This window comes from Miscanthus floridulus, chromosome 6 (genome assembly GCF_019320115.1).
Source record: "Miscanthus floridulus cultivar M001 chromosome 6, ASM1932011v1, whole genome shotgun sequence".
NCBI classification, from domain to species: Eukaryota; Viridiplantae; Streptophyta; class Magnoliopsida; order Poales; family Poaceae; genus Miscanthus; species Miscanthus floridulus.
In genome coordinates, this window is record NC_089585.1 from 111,710,903 (window position 1) to 111,729,537 (window position 18,635).

Here is an 18,635-nt window from a genome sequence, read left to right on the forward strand (position 1 = left end):
GCCCCGTCTGCCACCGTCGGTGCCGCCCGCTCCCGCCCTCGCCCCGGCCCCGGCCACGTCGATGTCCGGGGCAGCATAGCCTGGCGGCACGACGGGAGCTTGGGCCGCCGTTGCCGCGAGCGCCGCGCCGACGATCAGCACCAGCAGGCTGCAGAGCATAACAATGCCGACGCGAGCCATGGGTGGAACGTACCGAAAACGTTCGCAACCAGGCCGACGATGCAGCGTGCTGGAACTTGTCTGCCGCAGGACGTGTGTATACCGATCGAGAGAGAGGCCCGAGAGCTGGAGTCAGTGTGCGCCTCGGTGTCGTGCTGCCCTGTCATGGCCAGGTGCCGCCCGCTATTTATAGGGCCAATGGGATGGAGCACGGGGCAGCAGTTATAAAACAAACATTTGTTTGGAGGGCCCGGGCGTTTTTGTGGATAATTGGTGGGTGGTTTGGTTTAGGTGGTGGTCGAGTGGCCACTATCGCTGGCAGAGCAGCGGCTGGCTGGCTAGCGCCGGCAGGGCAGATCATGCATGCAGATATGCGGTGGTGCGCCATGGAAGTTTTGTCGACCGCTTTCTTCTTCCTGCGCTGACGATGTGTGTGAAGTGAGATTATATCCGATAGATCCTGCAATGGCCCGGCCGCGCCTTTCTGGCTTCCTGCAATCTGCACTTCGGCCGCGTTTCAGGCGATAGACGGCGAGAGGCCAATGCGGTGCTCCGATGTTCGCCTGTTGCGCATGCATTCCGGTGTTGGTCAGCCGCTGCGATGCTTCTATCTGTGCTGACTGTGCATGTTGCGCCACTAACTACCTAGGAAGGTTCCGTTCATGTGGATGATGAATGGAGTATTCAGATGTGAAACTGAAGTACTACCGAAAGGTTTTACAGGAATCGACGTTAACACCTTTTTCAGATCTAATCTAATTGATGTTGACAACTTGACTGCATCCGTCCGAGCTGTGTTACGGTTACAGAAATGTTATATACTGAAGTATATATGGCTATAATATGTACACATGCGTGTAAGGACAAATTGGCACCATAACTTTTCATTGAAACTCAGTTGCCAAGAAACGATCATCCAAAGTGCCCCTACAATTCCTCAGCAATCTCCTCCAATCCCCATGAAGAATGGTATATCGAAAGAACACCTAAAGTTGCAACTATTTACCCGCATTTGTCATCAATCAAAGAAATACATACGTGAACCCTATTCATCCACTGCCTCTCCCACCCCATTCAGCGCAGCACGCCCGCACCATTGCATTCCCGAATGCAGTCCAAATAATAGGTGGAACTTACAATTGGAAGTAGTAATGAACTGGTCCAGCAGTGCAGCAATACATGTGTTTTTTAATAGAGTAGAACAGGATCTGTCATGTATCTATATACCTGTTGCAATGATGGTTGTGTGCAAATAGTAGATAAGTCAAGGGGAGAAGAAAAAGAAAGTTGCTGCAAAATGAGATGCCTTTGCAGCATGAGCTCAACGAAGATGTCATGGATGACAGGGACATGGGCAAGCTACGAGATGCTATTGCAGCTGCTTTGGCGGCCACATGATAGAACCAAGATCTTTTGTTATGTTATTGTGCCCGCAAGAATATACTAATGGAATACAGTATATAAATGCATATATCTAAATGTATGTTAATTATGGATGCAATGGCGCCAAAGGGAAAATGCCATTTTTTGTTGACAGAAAATACGGTAAGAAACATAACCTCATTTTTGCAAGATCGATAGAATCAATATTTACAACCCTTGCATTCAGTAAATTGGATCGCTTTGGAACAGCAAACTTTTTGCAATCTCATTTTGATAAGTAACTGCAGGAATCTGCACTATTCATTAGATAATGTGCAAGTCTATAGTGAGAAAGCCCTTTGAATTCCTTGACCAAATCACCTTTCAGGTGTCAGGACAAAAGTACCCCATCATCAACGATTACTTAACGAACACCTTTGTCGCTATGCAGATAGTGCCCAGTGGGAAGGAAAGCAATAACCGATAAAACCCATTGCTTGGATGCAATAGAAGCCGTATTGCCTTGCCAATGTGCATGCTTCGTCAAAAGCCCCAGGTACCTCAGAGTGTCAGTAGGTGTCTCTGTCCTAGACTTGTGCTTTATCGTCTTTGAAACCGACTAACCACATCCTAACTTGCAACGACCGGCTGACCTCCTGATACTGCGAAAAGACAACTTGAAGAATTTTATGGGATAATCATTCCAAAGCAAACCAAGGGGTCAAGATGATAGATATGAATGAGTTGTCAAAAAGCAATCCACGTTTCAGATACACATTGAGTAGGAAAGACACATGATATAAATTATAGTAGGTATTCTCAAAGTTCCAATCATGCTAAAGCACTCAGAGCAGGTTAACATCAGCTAGATTCAAGTTAAGCATAGTAACAAAAGGTAACTTACTGAACCCATTCCAGTTGCTTCAACCTCTCTATCGAGTATCGACTGTACATAGCTGAGGTGCACCTTGGCAAATCCAAAACAATCATCGTTTTCCTTTTACCCTGCTTTTGGCATGCTTATTGACGGAAGTGATGTTTTTCAGTAAATAAACGAAACTGAATATAATAATAGATTCTTCATGCTCACTACAATTTTAAGCCATGGCATGATTCTTCAGTTCTTCACATTCCATAGATTACTTGAATATAAGTAACGGTACAGTACCTTTGGGACATTTCTACCTTGCTAATCATTTCCATTTAGCTCCTTGGACATGCACAATTCCATTCCCTTGTAACTTTCACAAAGTACAAGGATCAGATTCAAGTGCCCAAGGGAGCATTGTCATTGAGACGTAAAATCGTAAATGGTCTTGAGGGCTATGTTCCCAGGTCACCAAAAATAGCAGCCATCCTTCTTGCCTCTTCCTTATCCTTGCTCAACCCTAATCATGGTGATAACATTATGAGAGGCCTCGATGTTTGCTAAATGAATGATGTCACGTGGGTAACAGAAAGATTGATAATAATTGTGACCTAGAGAGCGGGCTTGGCACAATGTTAGAGTCTCTCCACTTGTGTCCTTGAAAAGTAAAGCAAGGGTACGGCTGTCTAGAAGTTCCCTTCCCCAAACCCCACATTATATAATTGCTTTCAACACTGGGTAAGTTTTGTAATTAAACAACTTAAGATGGTATTAACAAAAGACAAACTGTGGGAAAACAAATATGACAAACCAGAATGCTACTGCATCTACCAGAAAAGCTTCACCAATGAGGATGCATGATCTAACATCTAAATGGATAGAACAAAACAGACATGGTGATCTTATATCTCTCTTCTATTTTAGTGGTACTTCGATATGTGCAAATCCAATAAAAAATGAACTTGATCCAATACATACATTCTAAATATTGAACTAACAGCAAAAAAAAAAAAGATTGGTTAAAGAGACGAAAAGCACACCTCCATGCAACAGGAATTCTATTTGATCCACTGCTGGCTAAAAACTTATGCCTCTGTTACACCATATGTCTTGCATCCTTGGAGGAATGTGCGCCATATGACAGTGCTTGGTTGGAAAGGCATGCCTCTAATCACGACCTCAGCTTCCTTCAAATAACCACACTTGCATAGCATGTCAACCACACAAATGTAATGCTCCATATCAGCTTCAATTGAATAATCAGCTTTCATATTTTTGAATATCTCCATCCCCTCCTGCACAAGTCTACCATGTCTACAAGATGACAGGACTGCTAGAATTGCTACTTTGTCAGGTTTGCAGCCGTCCTTTTCCATGGCTTTAAACAATGCCAAGGCCTTACGAGAAAAAACCATTAAGTCCAAGTCCAGAAATCACAGTTGTCCATGATATAAGGTTCCTGTCTTCCATTTCCTCAAAGACTCTGAGACAGTCTTCAATTCTACCACATTTAGCATACATATCTAGCAACATATTATCAACATAACTGTCAGAGCAACTGGAATTGGTCTTGATGATAAGCCCATGAATCAATTTACCAAGATAAAGGCTGTTGTTTTTGGTACAAATGCTCAGCAGGCTCACAGATACATAATTATCGAAACGGTGCCCAAAAATTCTCATCTGCCTGAAAAATCCAAAAGCTTCAACGAAATCACCATTCCGTGCGCAAGCAGTAATAAGTATGCTCCATGAAATAGTATCTCGATCTTGCTTATGTAGAAGTAGGTCCTTAGTTTCTTGGTACATGCGAGCTTTGTTACAGACGCCAACTAAAACATTCATAGAGACACTACATGAGTCTGGATCCAGTGCAACTCCATAAGACAAGGCATCAAAAATAATGCCATGTGAAGCATACGATGATATGATAGCACTTGAAACATAGTCATTACCACCATGACCCAATCTTATGACCAATGAGTGAACCTGCTGGAGATCAAAAAGTGATGGATCCTTGAGAGATGAAGAAAAAGTAACTTCATTCGGTTTAATCCCTGATCGCAGCATGTCTCTCACAATAACCAAACAAGTTGGATCATCACAACCAGAGTGACCAGAAATCAGAGCATTCCAACACGTGGTGCTATTTCCAGGAACCCCTTCAAGCACTTTATGAGCATCCCCCCTACTAATACAATTTGCATAGAAACCAACCAATGAAGTGTTCACGAACACACTTGTGCTGAGATCGTGCTTGATAACTTTTGCGTGAACAAACCTCCCAAGTTCGTGTCCATCTATAACGGTGCAAGCATAGAGAACACTAGCAAATGTAATTTCATTTGGAAAAATCCCCTGACGTTGCATACTCAAGAAAAGCTCAAAAGCTCTCTCTGGGACATGACTCCTTGCAAAACCAGTTATCATTGTATTCCAACAAACCACATCTCTAAACATTATCTCATCGAATAGCTTCTTTGCCACATCTATTGCACCGCAAGTACAGTATGAATTCAGAAATGCATTTGCAACTGCTGAGATGGAATCCATTCCAATTTTCTTCATTACACCATGAACTTGCTCTGGCAAACCAAACGAAGGCAATACTGCAACAAACGAGCCATCTGACAAGCCATTGCCGCTTCTCATGAGCTCCCTGAACCAGGACACTGCATCGCGGCTGTGTCCAAACTGTGCCAACGAAGAGATGAGACAGTTCCAGGTGACAACGCTCCTCACGGTCATTTCACCGAACACCTTGAGCGCCTCGTCGAACTGTCCTCTCCGCCCAAAGAACCCCACTAGCGAGGTCCCCGAGTAGGGCTCGCAGTGGAGCAGGCCCCTCTTGAGAATGTGCGGGTGCAGCTGCGCGGCACAGCAGGCGGTGGCGGAAGGCGAGGCGAGGATCGGTGCGAAGGTGAACGCGGTCGGGGCGACGCCGGCAGGGAGCATGCGCGCGAGGAGCGAGAGGGCGTCGACCACGCGACCGGCGCGGGCGCGGGATGCGATGAGGGAATTGAAAAGGGACGCGGAGAGCGGCGGGCTCGGACGCGGCATCCCGTCGAGCAAGCGGCGGGCGCGGCATGGGGAAGGTGGTGGGAAGCGCGCGGCGCAGTTGTGTTGGCGCGGTCTCGGCCTCTCGGGGCTCTCGATGTTGGCGCGGGCACTCGGGCAGCATTGCTGCAAGCCTCCGAGACGACGAGATGACCTGCACCGCTGCACGCGATGGGCCAGCCGTGCCTATGGGCTGGCGGGCTTGTGTTCCTCAAAAAAAAAAAAAGTTGAACTGTTGGACATCCTCGACCTTGAAAATTATGGAGGTAAACCGAACAACAAATATTTTTCAAGTTTTTCCATGAAAATTTATGCAATTATTAAAAATATAAAATATAGTATAACCTTCGAAAAAACTAGCTTAGAAATTTATGAAACTGATTTCACATTTTCCCTAAAGCAATACTCTATCTTCTTCCTCGACTTGGAAGTATTTGAGTCTTCTATAGACTTATTTTGGTTTTTATTTGCTATTAAATTATCTTGTATGTATTGTAATTAGTGTACGTTGATGACCTTGACTATATAAAAGTTCAGGTGGTCATCGTGGAACACTAAGGACACTGGTCGAGAAAGCCTGCCTACCGTGAGGTTGTTACTAAATGACTAATATAGACACTGATATAGATCATATAAAATGCACTACCTCGAGGGTTGTCAATATATATATATATATATATATATATATATATATATATATATATATATATATATATATATATATATATATATATATATATATATATAGGGAGAAGCTATTCAGTAGCCGGCTACAAAATAAGTTATTCTGTAGCCATCTCTATTTACTATAATTTTATATACTAATTTACTATAATGTCAATACATATTTATGATAGTTGGGTTACTATAACACATGGGGATATTTACCATAATGTTATATTAAACCACTTAGTAAGGAGTTACTATAATCTCGTAAATTAACATAGTAATTATCATAACTCAAAGTGGCTACAGAATAAGTTATTCTGTAGCCAGCTATAGGATAGTAGTTCTATATATATATATATATATATATATATATATATATATATATATATATATATACACACACACACGGTAAGGCTATTCTGTAGCTGGCCATAGAATAAATTATTCTGTAGCCACCTCCATTTACGATAATTTTATATACTAATTTACGATAAAGTGAATACATATTTACAATAGTTGTGTTACTATAACACATGAGGATATTTACCATAACGTTATAGTAAATCACATAGTAAGGAGTTACTATAATCTCGTGAATTAGCATAGTAATTATCGTAACTCAAAGTGGCCACAGAATAAGTTATTTTATGGCCATTTACAAAACAGTATATATATATATATATATATATATATATATATATATCACATGGCCCTTTGTCGCGTGGGGCCTCCACATGGCTGGACTCCTCCAGGCACGCTGGGATGCTACACCCACTTTTTGTCGTGGTGGAAAAATCCACAGAGTTTTTTTTTGGTGGCAAAAATCCACAGAGTTGATTGAAGTGAAGGCAATCATCATGATCATTATGGAATGAGTTGTCGAATTCTCCCTAGATATATATTGTAGAGTTAAATGCACTAGAGATCCATTAATTTGTGAGGATGTTTCAGTTAGGTCCATCAACTTTCAAAGTGGCTTTTTGGGTCCATAAACTTTAACGTTGTATCACTTAGATCCATATCCCTCCACGTAGGCTTCTCGTGCTGACGTGGCTGCTGACTTGTCCGCCTAAAGCAACTGTTGACCGTTTGTTTCGTCAAACTCACTGTGGGCGCGCAAGCATCATCGCGCTTCCGTCGGTCTTCATCAGGGCGTCGCCCCTGCTGCTCCCGTCGGTCTTCATCAGGGCGTCGCCCACGTCACTCCTCGCTCCTCAGGGCGCCGGCCAGCCATGACGACACCACCGCCACCAGCAGCAACACCGAAGCAGCAGCAGCATGGCCTCGCCGCTGTTGCGGCCGAGGTGCGCGCCCAGCGCTGCATCGAGCTTCCGTGCCGCCCGAGGACGCGGACGCCGCCTGCGTGCTGTCGGCGGCGGCCAAGAGCAACGACTTCGCGCTGCAGCTGGGGCCCGGCCACACCGCGCGGGACGTGTTCCTAGGCGCGCGCGTCGCGTGGACCAACGCCACGGACGGCCGCGGCCTCGTACTGCGCGTGCGCCGCCACGACCGGACACGCGTGCTGCGGCCCTACCTACAGCACATCCAGTCCGTCGCCGATGAGATGGAGGCACGACGCCACGAGCTGCGGCTCTACGCCAACGCCATAGATGATTGCGCGCCGCGGTGGACGTCCGCGCCCTTCACCCACACGCGCCCGAGACGGAGACGTCCGCGCCCTTCAACAATCGACGGCAACGGAGTGTACTGCCACCCGTGCTTTCCTCAGTTGGTCAATCTTGGCTCTCACTCTCCAACCGTCGCACTTACTATACAAGGTACAAGTAAACCTCCATTTAAACCACCGAGCAACCATCATCATTCACCAGCTTCTTAGCACCACCACCTTGAGAGCTTGTTACGAGGCAATGGCGCCGACGGTGGAGGTGCTGACGTCGGAGGTGGTCGTCCCTGCCGAAGAGACTCCGGCGGGGAGCATCTGGCTGTCCAACCTGGACCTCGCCGCGTGCCGCGGGTACACGCCAACTGTCTACTTCTTCCGGCCCAATGGTGACCTGGGGTTCTTCACGGCGGACGTCATCAAGGGCAGCCTCGCCAGGGCGCTGGTCGCGTTCTACCCGCTCGCGGGGCGACTCGGGGTCGATGGCGCCACCGGGCGCGTCCAGGTGGACTGCACCGGCAAGGGCGCGGTGTTCGTGACCACGCGGTCGGACTACGCGCTGGACGACCTGATGCGCGAGTTCATGCCGTGCCGCGAGATGCGAGACCTGCTGGTGCCCCCGACGCCCGCGCCGAACCCGCCTCAACACCCGTGCCGTCGCCATCGACCAGTCCGGTGTGACGCTGGACACCGGCGAAACCATCCCCGGCGACCTCGGCGTCATCGTCACTGTCAAGCAGCCACAGGCCGAGAAGCTCCTGCCGCAGCTATCGACTTGAGAAAAGGCCAAGAGATCGGAGAGGAGCACCGTGTGCCTCTACTTCTCCACCTACCGGGCACCGGTCCAGGACCCCATTCTGCTGCTCAACGGCTCGGGCAATGGGATCGTGAACAACATGTTCTTCGCCACCAACGTGGCGCCGTCGTACGTGCCGGCGGGCAAGGTGCTGGTGTCCGTGTCCCTCGTCGGCTCGTTCGCCGACAGGGAGGACGCCGATCTGGCCGACGAAGTGATCCATGAGCTCGGCGGGTGGTTCAGCCCTGGAGAGGTCGCGTCGTGGACGCACTTGAGGACGTATCGCATCGGGTTCGCGCAGCCGGACCAGACGCCGCCCACGACACCGGCGGGGAGGGACCGAGAGTGGGTGAAGGATTGTACGTGTGCGGCGACCACTGGTGCTCGGCCACGTTCGACGGCGCGCTCTTGTCCGGAAGGAGGGCGGCCGAGGCTCTGGCCAAGGACCGGGGACTATGAGCCTGTGTTTGAGTTGGTTTGTGCTGCACTGCAGTGGAAAGAAAATTCATCTCGCATGACGAACGAGTATTTTTTGAGTGACTAGTACATGTGGCTGTGGCTGTGGCTGTGGCTGTCGATGACGTGCAACCGAGAAAGAAGGCGAACGCTCCGGCGCCAGCAAAGCCGGCGACATTGTCCGCGCGCTCGAGGCTGGGTGTCATACTGCTCGACCAAGGCTTGTTCACAGTGTACAAGCGCCTCTTCGTCCTGTGCGTCGCGCTGAACGCGGTGGGCCTCGTGCTCGCCGCGACGGGACACTTTCCTTACGCTAGGGCACATGCCGCCGTCTTTGCCATGGGCAACATTCTGGCGCTGACGCTGTGCCGCTCCGAGGCGGTGCTCCGGGTCGTGTTCTGGCTCGCCGTCGCGCTCTTCGGCCGGCCGTGGGTGCCAATCGTCATCAAGACCGGAGTGACCGCGATCCTGCAGTCTCTAGGGTGCACAGTGGCTGCGGCGTGTCGTCGCTGGCGTGGCTGGTGTACGCGCTGGTGCAGGCGCTCCAGCACCGCGACGTGACGCCACGAGACGTGTACGCGCTGGTGCAGGCGCTCCAGCACACGGCATAGAAGAGCACGCCACCGACGTGCATGCATGCATGCACGTGCATGCGTGTGTGCGGCATCCACCTGGATCCAGAAGGACATGTCAGCAGACCACGTCAGCATGAGAAGCTCGCGTGGCGGGATATGGACCTAAGTGATATGGCATACAAAGTTTATGGACCCAAAAAGCCACTTTTGAAGTTGATGTACCTAACCGAAACATCGTCACAAGTTGATGGTCCTTTGGTGCATTTAACTCTATATTGTATATATCGATTTGTTGTCCCAATAACATAATCACTGAGGATGACATTTCCTAGATACTGCATATATCAATTCGCAACAAGATAGAGTATTGCTTGAGCTTGAGCTTGAGCTTTAGGGATAAAAGAAAAAGGTTTCACAGGCAAGTGCGAGGAAAAGACGAAGGAAAAAGAAAATAAAAAAAGAGGAAAACAAGGAGAAGGTGCAAAAATGACATTTGTTTTGTATTTGATCCGTGCAAAATACTTCTCTGGTTTCTCTGTCTCTCCCTTCCTTCTTTTATTTGTTTCTCTTCATAAGTGAACTCTTGCATGCATCATCATACCCCATGGAAATCTTATACGAGCTGCTATTTTTGCCGGCACCGCCCTTCATAGATTCATAATTCTGAATCCATGATCACATTTGCAAACGACCGCACAAATCTGCATATGTTTGGCTTGGTGAAGTAACTTGCAGCACCTGACGGCCTCCTCCGATCCTGATTGCATTCCTGCCAAAATAATTTCACCAGAAGACACCTTCCATTTGTCCAAGTGCTCTTCTAATTAATATTATGCCAACAAATTAACATAACTGCTAAATTAAAAGTGCATCGCAAACAGGAGTCAAATGAAAGTCAGAAAAGTACGACTTAGAATAAAACTAAAATGACCTATTTACATTTTAATAAAATGGAGAGAGCATCGTAGAGGATTTAGATTAAACAGTTGAAACATTTGAAAAACACACTTGCAACATATGTGTATAGCCACTGTAACTATGCAATATCTAGATGAAACACTTGCAACATGTATTTGAAACAACTAAAGTATTTGAAACATATACTTGCAACACATATGTATAGCCATTGCAACATATGCAACACCAGATCTACTTTTACAACATCCGGATGAAACATATGCAACATGTGTTTGAAACAGCTAAAACATTTGAAACATATACTTGCAACATACGTGTATAGCCATTGCAACATATGCAACACCAGATCTACTTTTGCAACATCCAGATAAAACATATGCAACATACATCTGAAATGCATTAAACATACGGTTGCAACATGTGCTCATCTACTTGCTGCCGTCCAATGAAGGCTCGTTGACGCAGGTGCGGGGGAGCGAGGCGCGAGCGGCGCGCGGTGCGAGGCATGGGCGGGGTACGTGGCACGAGGTGGGTCCGACGTGAGGCCAAGGGGGCGCGGCGCGAAGCAGGTCCGGTGCAAGGCACATGGGCGTGCGGCATGAGGCAGTTCTGTCCCGGTGGAAGCGTTCGGTTTTTTTTAATAATGGGCCGGTCAGACCTAGTCTGCAGGCCCAGTATATAGAAAAGCCAAAATGTCTTATATAATTTAAAATGAAAGGAGTATATATGATTATGAAATAGTACTTGTCTAGTCCGAAACTCCGAATACACAACTTTAAGCCTGGCCAATCAATTGATCTGTGCAAAATACTTCCCTGATTTCTCTCTTTCTTCTTTGCTTTGTTTCTCTTCATCATCTCTACTATAAGGGACCAATCTAAACTATTTTAGATACACCAAACAATGCGTCCCCTGCTGAGGGGGCCAATCATTGTGCACCAATAAAATTGCACCCAAGATTTTAACATCATTAAAATCTATGGCTTCTAATCCTCTCTCACAGGCTTCAACTCGATCCGACGACAAACGTTATTTGGATCTCCCAACCCTCCAGGCTTCAACGCACAATCAGGTGGAAACAAAATCGCCGTCGCAAAACCAAATCAGCGTCCCTCCCAAATTGCTGCATGTAAAATCAATGCACTCCCAAATTGGCGGCACCCTTTCCATCTTTTCTTTTCTTTCAGCAGCTCTCGCCGCCCATCAAATCGCATAGTCGCCATGGACGCTAGCCTCGAGATCCCGTGCACGTCGCTTCGTCTCGCGGGTACAGCTCCGAGCTCCTTGGCATCACCGCGTCGTTTCCGGAGGGAGACACTGCCAGTGATGTAAAGGCCAGGAGATGCGGTAGCGGGGGACCTAGACCAAGCGAGCGCGACGGTCGCCGCAGTCGGGACCTCCCCTCCTCCATGGCCGGTGGAACACAGGAGCAGGAGGCCGCCCAAGTTCCGATCCCCGCGGCTGACCGTCTAGGGTGAGCGCGACCTCGGCCGCCGCGCGTAACATGGCTGCGGCCGACGACGTGCTCTGCATGTTCATCCTGTCCTGGATCTCCACCACCGAGCCTCCTTAGATCGGAGGGAGGGCCAAGATCGCTTGTGTCAACATCCTCGGCCACACGCGCCCGCGCCCGACGCTAAGTCGCCGCTAATCATGCGACTCACGCCCGTGCTCGACGCAAGCTACCGATTCCGTCGCTCCCTGCCATAGGAGTGCATACGCTAAAGATTCGTCGTCGAATTGTAGGCCCAGGACAGAGACGGGGCTGAGCTGCTGCCTCCCGCAGTCGACGGTAGTGCCACTGCCGTCGTAATGGTCGGCGGGAGCGACGACGTCTCCGTGGTCGACGCGCGGCAAGCAACGGAACCTCTGGCGCGTGCCGGCACACGGGAAGTAGTCGACGAGGAGGTGGCGCGGGGCAGACGCAGTGGCGCAAAGTGAAGTGGCGGCGCGGGGTGGATGCGGCACACGTCACTTCGTCTCCTAGCTACGTGCGCATGTGCGCTGCTGCTAGCAGAGCGCGCGGGCTCGTAGAGTCACTGCCGCAACCGTCGATCCAACAAAGAACGAGGAGTTCCGATCTAGAACACCACCATGCGAACTGCCAGTTCTTCCTTCTCAGTTCTCCGATTCTTGCATGTTCAATCTCAAGGTAGGGTCGTCATGAATTTAAAAAAAAATCAATGTCTTTTACCAACCAAGGCGAGATGTGATTGTGTTTGCCAGTTTGCTCTTTTCAGGACCCGCTAGCGAGGGAGATTCGCCTCGGGGACACCTTCTTGAGCGACGAGAAAAGTACATTTGATATTTCGCCATGCCAAATTTTGGTGTTCCAATTAGTTTCGATGTCTGTTAGGAAATTCATACTTTTGTCGTGTGATATTGTCCTTTAATAGTAGTGTACATGAAGCGACCGCAAAGGTGGATTTGGAGGCGGCCAATGCGCATAGAGTCAATGAGGAGCTTTGGAGAGAGGTACTGACCAGTGTTCTCATATGTTTGTTGCTAGCTGCGTAAAATTGTATTGGAGTTTAGTCCTTACCGGAGGCAAGCAATACCGAAAATTGAATCAGACGATCTCTATACTCTTACCGATCGTTGTCCAATAGATTTTAGGTGCTCAATTCAGGTTTGTGATGATTTTACAGCATGCTATACATCACCTGCACTAGAATGCATACTACAACCATTCCATGCAAGGTGATTATCATACAGTAGGTTCAAAGAAATGTGTAATGTGTGATTTAGGATTAGCTACTAGGTGACTATATCTGGACCAAAGTTCTAACCCTGTTTCACTCTTGATCACTGACCATTTTTCCCATATTATGAGCTGCACCAAGAAGGGAACTTTTGCCAATAAAAAAAGATAATGTTTATGATTTTTTCTGAAACTGAAATTAGATTCTGCTACAATTAAATTGACATTATGACCTATGATGTGTAAATTAGTAGAAGTGTATGCACTGTAAGTTTTTATTTTATTGTGGATATGCATATAGAAACCGATCAAAACACAATTTTTAGTAAACCTATCGTCTTAAGACTGAATGTAGGGCATGCTTGAATGTAGGGCATGCTCCACTGGAGATGATTCCACTGGAGACTGAATGTAAGACTGAATGTGGCATGTTCCTTTACAGAGCAAGCAAGAAGAGGAAGCGAAGAAGCTCATGGAGAGCATAGATGAAATTAAAAAGAGGTTGGCAGCCAAAGAAGTTGAGGTGCAGAAGGCCAAGAGCACCCCTACATAAACCAATGTTTGTAGAATAATATATAGACTAATTGTGGTTTATGTACTTTATATTTAAGATCCTTCTTAATAGTGTTGTATGGGCTTGTCTATTTTTCAAATGAGAAATGACTAATCTCTGCAGATAGTGAATTTGTGTTTCTTTCATCATTTGATTTATTTTTTAGTTTTATAATTATTTTAGTTTTATGATTTATTTTTTTAAAGATTACCGTAACGTTAGCACGGGTAATATACTAGTAACATAAGTGAACTCTTGCGTGCATCATATCCCATGGAAATCTTATACGAGATGCTATTTTTGCCACCGCCGCCCTTCATGGATTCGTAATTCTGAATCCATACTCACTTTTGCAAGCTCCCGCACAAATATGCATGTTTGGCTTGGTGAAGTAACCATGCAGCACACCTGACCTCTGATCGTGATTGCATTCCTGCCAAAACAATTTCACCAGCAGAAGACACCTTCCATTTGTCCATTTTTTTTAGAAAAGAGAATATATTAATATCTCAGCTTTTACATCGACTAATGCATATAGTTGCTCCTTATTATAAACACAAACACTGTGGTCCACGCAATCTCAAAAACAAAGTTTTGATTCAAAGAGGATAAAAGCAAAGTTTCCAAAATGGACATCTGAAAAGCAATTCTATTGTTAAATCTCCAACCGTGTCTTGCAAACACTTCTATCGCGGTTGTCTCAATATTCCTGCATCCCATCTTCGGCGATCCTCCTCCTTCCATTTGTCCATGTTGCAGCTCTAATATCATGCCAACCAATTAACTTAACTACTACATAGTTTTTGTTATGCACTTAGATGTATCTATAAATATCTTTGTGGGGAATAGTAGCAAATAGTAGCAAACATGAGTCAAATCAGAGTCAGAAAAGTACGACTTAGGATAAAACTAAAATGGCCTATTTACATTTTAATAAAATGGAGAGAGTATCGAATTTCAAAAAAAAAAAAAAAAATTGGAGAGTATCGTAGATGGAAGGGCACAAAGTGCACCATGGTCCCGGGGTCTAATAAGCTGCTAAGTTGCTAGCTTATTCCCAATAAAATCCGCACCAAATCTATCAACTACGGTGGCGGCCGTTGTATACACGCAGAATATGCATCTCAAGACGAACGGATAAATAATGGTCGGTGTGACTAACGATTCAAAATCCGCACTACAGGAAAACGCCTCTTTGCCGACTGCTTGCCCCGGTCGGCAAAGGCATAAACCCAGTCGGCAAAGGCTTTGCCGACCGCAAAGCCACGTGGCAGTCGGCAAAGAGCAGTCGGCAAAGCCTGGGTCGGCAAAGGCGGATTTGCCGACTGCCACGTGGCACACAGTCGGCAAATCCTTTGCCAACTGCCACGCCAGCAGTCGGCATAGCCACGTGGCGCCGTCAGCCCTGACGGCAGGCTTTGCCGACTGCTGGTTCCTCGACAGTCGGCAAAGAATTTTTTTTTCAAAAATTGTTTGCCGACTGGCCGCCAGCTCGGCAGTCGGCAAAGAAAGAAAATATTTTTTTTTGAAATGTTCTTTGCCGACTGCTTTCGGAGTTGCAGTCGGCAAAGATTTGACCTCTTTGCCGACTGCCTCCCATTGCAGTCGGCAAAGACTCTGTCCTGGGGTTTTTTTGCCCAGCTTTGCCGGCAAAGCTGGAATTTTTTTTTTTGCTTTTGTTTTCTGTTTTCTCGCATCAAAACCCTGCAAAATCACAAATTATAATCCAATTTCACCAGAAGCACCGGTAGCACCATTTATATCACAATTTCATCACATTTGTCGCCAACATCACCACATATATCACAATAACGCACATCACATATATCTCACATATATGTCACAATAACAACCACACAAGTGCATTACAACCATCACATGAAGTCCAACACGTCGAACACCACAAGTCGACGTCCATCACACGAAGTTCAACATAACAAGTCTAGGTCCATAACGAAGAAAAGAAATACATGACAACAACTTCGACGATACGGTGGATACATGATAACAGAATCAACAAGTACCTAGCTCGTCGCGCTGTCCCCGGTCTCGTCGTCCGCTCCGCCCCCAGAGCCCCTAGGGTTTGCCCACGGAAACCCCCTTGGACCAAACTGAGGCGCCTGCGCGTACTGCCACCCTCCGCGCACCGGCGGCCACGAGTACGTCAGAGGAGGGCCACGCGGAGGTGGATACGGTGGATAGGGTGCAGGTGGTGGATACGACATCATCTGATGGCCGGGACCTCCAGGAGACGGGTTCGAACCCGCCGACTGTACCTGCACAAGTTAAACTTGTTATCACATGTGGAGATGTCCAGGTTTTAGCCACCCGACGTCGCCACTTGCTCGAAACTTTCTCAAATTTTTACCACAGCCTCCGCATGCGATGACAAGACACGTCGTCAAGTTTCGTCATTTTCGGACTCCGTTTCGATTTTATAAAATTTAAAAACACTTTTCACGCGCGTGGCTCGGCGTGTTCCGACACCAACACGGTCGAAATTTCACACGAGGCCCCGCACACGGCCTCAACATGCTCCAAACATCATGAATATCATTTTCTAAATGGCCGGATTCTATTATTTCATGTACCTGCAGTTCAAATCTGGAGCTGCCGGAAAAAATCAAAGAAACAGAAAAAATCTACGGAATATAGCAAAATAAATCAAAATGATCCCAAACTTGGAATATATCATGTACTTACTGTATCAAGGCAACACAAAAAACTGGGATCGAAAATCAAAAAAAATAAAAATTCTTTGCCGACTGCCAGGGAGGATGGCAGTTGGCAAAGCCTGCGCCTTTGCCGACTGCTGACGGAGTGGCAGTCGGCAAAGGTGACGGTGTGGATGGCGTCAACCATGGCCTGCCTTTGCCGACTGCAATTCTTTGCCAACTGCCTGGCAGTCGGCAAAGCCAGGCAGTCGGCAAATCCTGCTTTGCCGACAGCAGGAAATTCCAGTTGGCAAAGGGACCTCTTTGCCGAGTGTCGAAAAAAAACAGTTGGCAAAGAAAATTGCAGTCGGCAAAGAGCCAGTTTCCTGTAGTGCCGGTTGCATCCCGTTTTCTGTCATCTCAGACCTAATCGATCGATCGTCCCTGCCATTATCCTGATCCCATACATGTAGATAGCTAATTAAGTTACGTTGTAGCCAGCCGTGTAAGATCCACTAGTCGACATCAGGAGTGACCTATATCTTTTGCTGATTGTACATGCGAGTATACTAGCTTAGTGTTGTTTTTGCCGACCATGTTGGAATCGTTGGCGTGTCAGGTGAATAGGTTGCTGTCTGCCCGCCCATGCATGTGGTGGACGAGCTCACTTTGATTTGATTTTTTGGATCACGTACTCGAGTTGGGCTGTTCGTTGGCTACTTGTTATTATTGTTATCTTCGATCGTTCCGGCCGGTGTGGCGGTGCTTGTCTTGCTTATCTGCTCGATCGCCTGGCTGCCTGATTTCTGAGTGTACTGCACCGACCTTACTATAGTGCATGATATATCGTTCGAAGAAAGGAGCCTATATATAGTTATATCAATCTTAAAAAGCTGCTATTGCTAAATGTTACATGGTCCCACGCTACTCCAAAACATGCTATCTCTACGGGTCAATCACTGTTGGATATGCTAGAGGTGACAGTAATCCGCATTCACTGCCGGGTCGTAAACCTAGAACCTGGACAATTATTCAAAGCCTATTGACCCGACAGAGAAGTCTCTCTCACTACCGGGTCAGACCCCAACATAACAATGATATGCCAATGCGGGTCATGGTTTGACCTGGTAGGGGCAACATGATATATCACTGCCGGGTTATGGATTGACGGTCATATCCATCCGTTGGATTCACCCACTCGATTACTCAGTTCTTCATTGTCGGATCCAGCTACCTATTGCTTTTGTTTAAAAACTGGCCCAGGGTTCTTCCTTTCCTCCAAGGCGTTAGGCAGCAATTGATAGGTTCCTCTAGATGCGCTCTTGTAGTCTCACAGAGGAACTCTCTTTTTGGGATAAAGCTCTCCAGATACAACTCTTCATAGTTAAGATGGTGCACGAGAAGTACAGAAGAAGATGTGTGAAGACAGAGCCATGCCAGATCCAAGAAGCGCTACGAGCAATGCTAACATGATCCGGTTGGTTCTTAGATTCCATAGAGTTTTGGATGGCTTTGGCCACTATCTTCTCCTAGCCCCACTGGCCCCTCTGCCATGCTTGGCACCTGTGAGACCCAAGGTACCCGAAGAAGGTTTATGAAATGTTGTTTCAATGGTACACTACTACCTATATCGGAGTATACGGGAACATCTACCTACGGTGGGGTTATAACGTGTTTGTAGGCTTTGATGTTAACATTGGTCTAGTCGGGGAAAGGTTATAAAAGGTCTTTGTCATTGTGTATGTAATTTTCTTTGAAGGTCTTTGTTATTGTATATTTCATAGAACTTTTGTCTTATCTACCATTAAACTTTCTTCACATAAAATAGATGACATATATATATATATATATATATATATATATATATATATATATATATATATATATATATATATATATATATGTTGTATTGTCTGGGAGTTTCAATTTTTTTTTGAAATGATTCACTATTTTCTATAGTTTAAATGAACTTTTGTGTGCATATAGAAAGAAATTCCAAGTTAAATTGCGTGTACTCCAATACTATTCAAAATATATAAATTTATATTTGAGCTTATATTGTCCATTCAAACCCTTGTCGAGAAGATAGATGAAAATTCAGTTACTTTGTAGGGATAATTTAAACTTCTAGCTCTGGATTACTATAAAATAATCCTAATAATATCTAAAAGTTGTTAGGAAAATCTAAAACTTGGCATTGAAGCATATTTTGAGTGTATGTGCTTGTCATATTTTTTAAAATGATT

The 18,635-nt window shown here is 46.4% G+C and overlaps 1 protein-coding gene across 1 annotated transcript; it reads right to left on the reverse strand.

Moving 5' to 3' along the window:
- Window positions 1–1,712: 1,712 nt before the first annotated feature.
- Window positions 1,713–5,561, reverse strand: LOC136459069 (pentatricopeptide repeat-containing protein At3g58590-like). The gene is given in 3 exon segments (XM_066458969.1): window positions 1,713–2,909; window positions 3,430–3,798; window positions 3,800–5,561. Coding segments are annotated over 2 exon segments (1,974 nt in total). The 5' UTR covers window positions 5,450–5,561; the 3' UTR covers window positions 1,713–2,909; window positions 3,430–3,474.
- Between the last annotated feature and the right edge of the window lie 13,074 nt (window positions 5,562–18,635).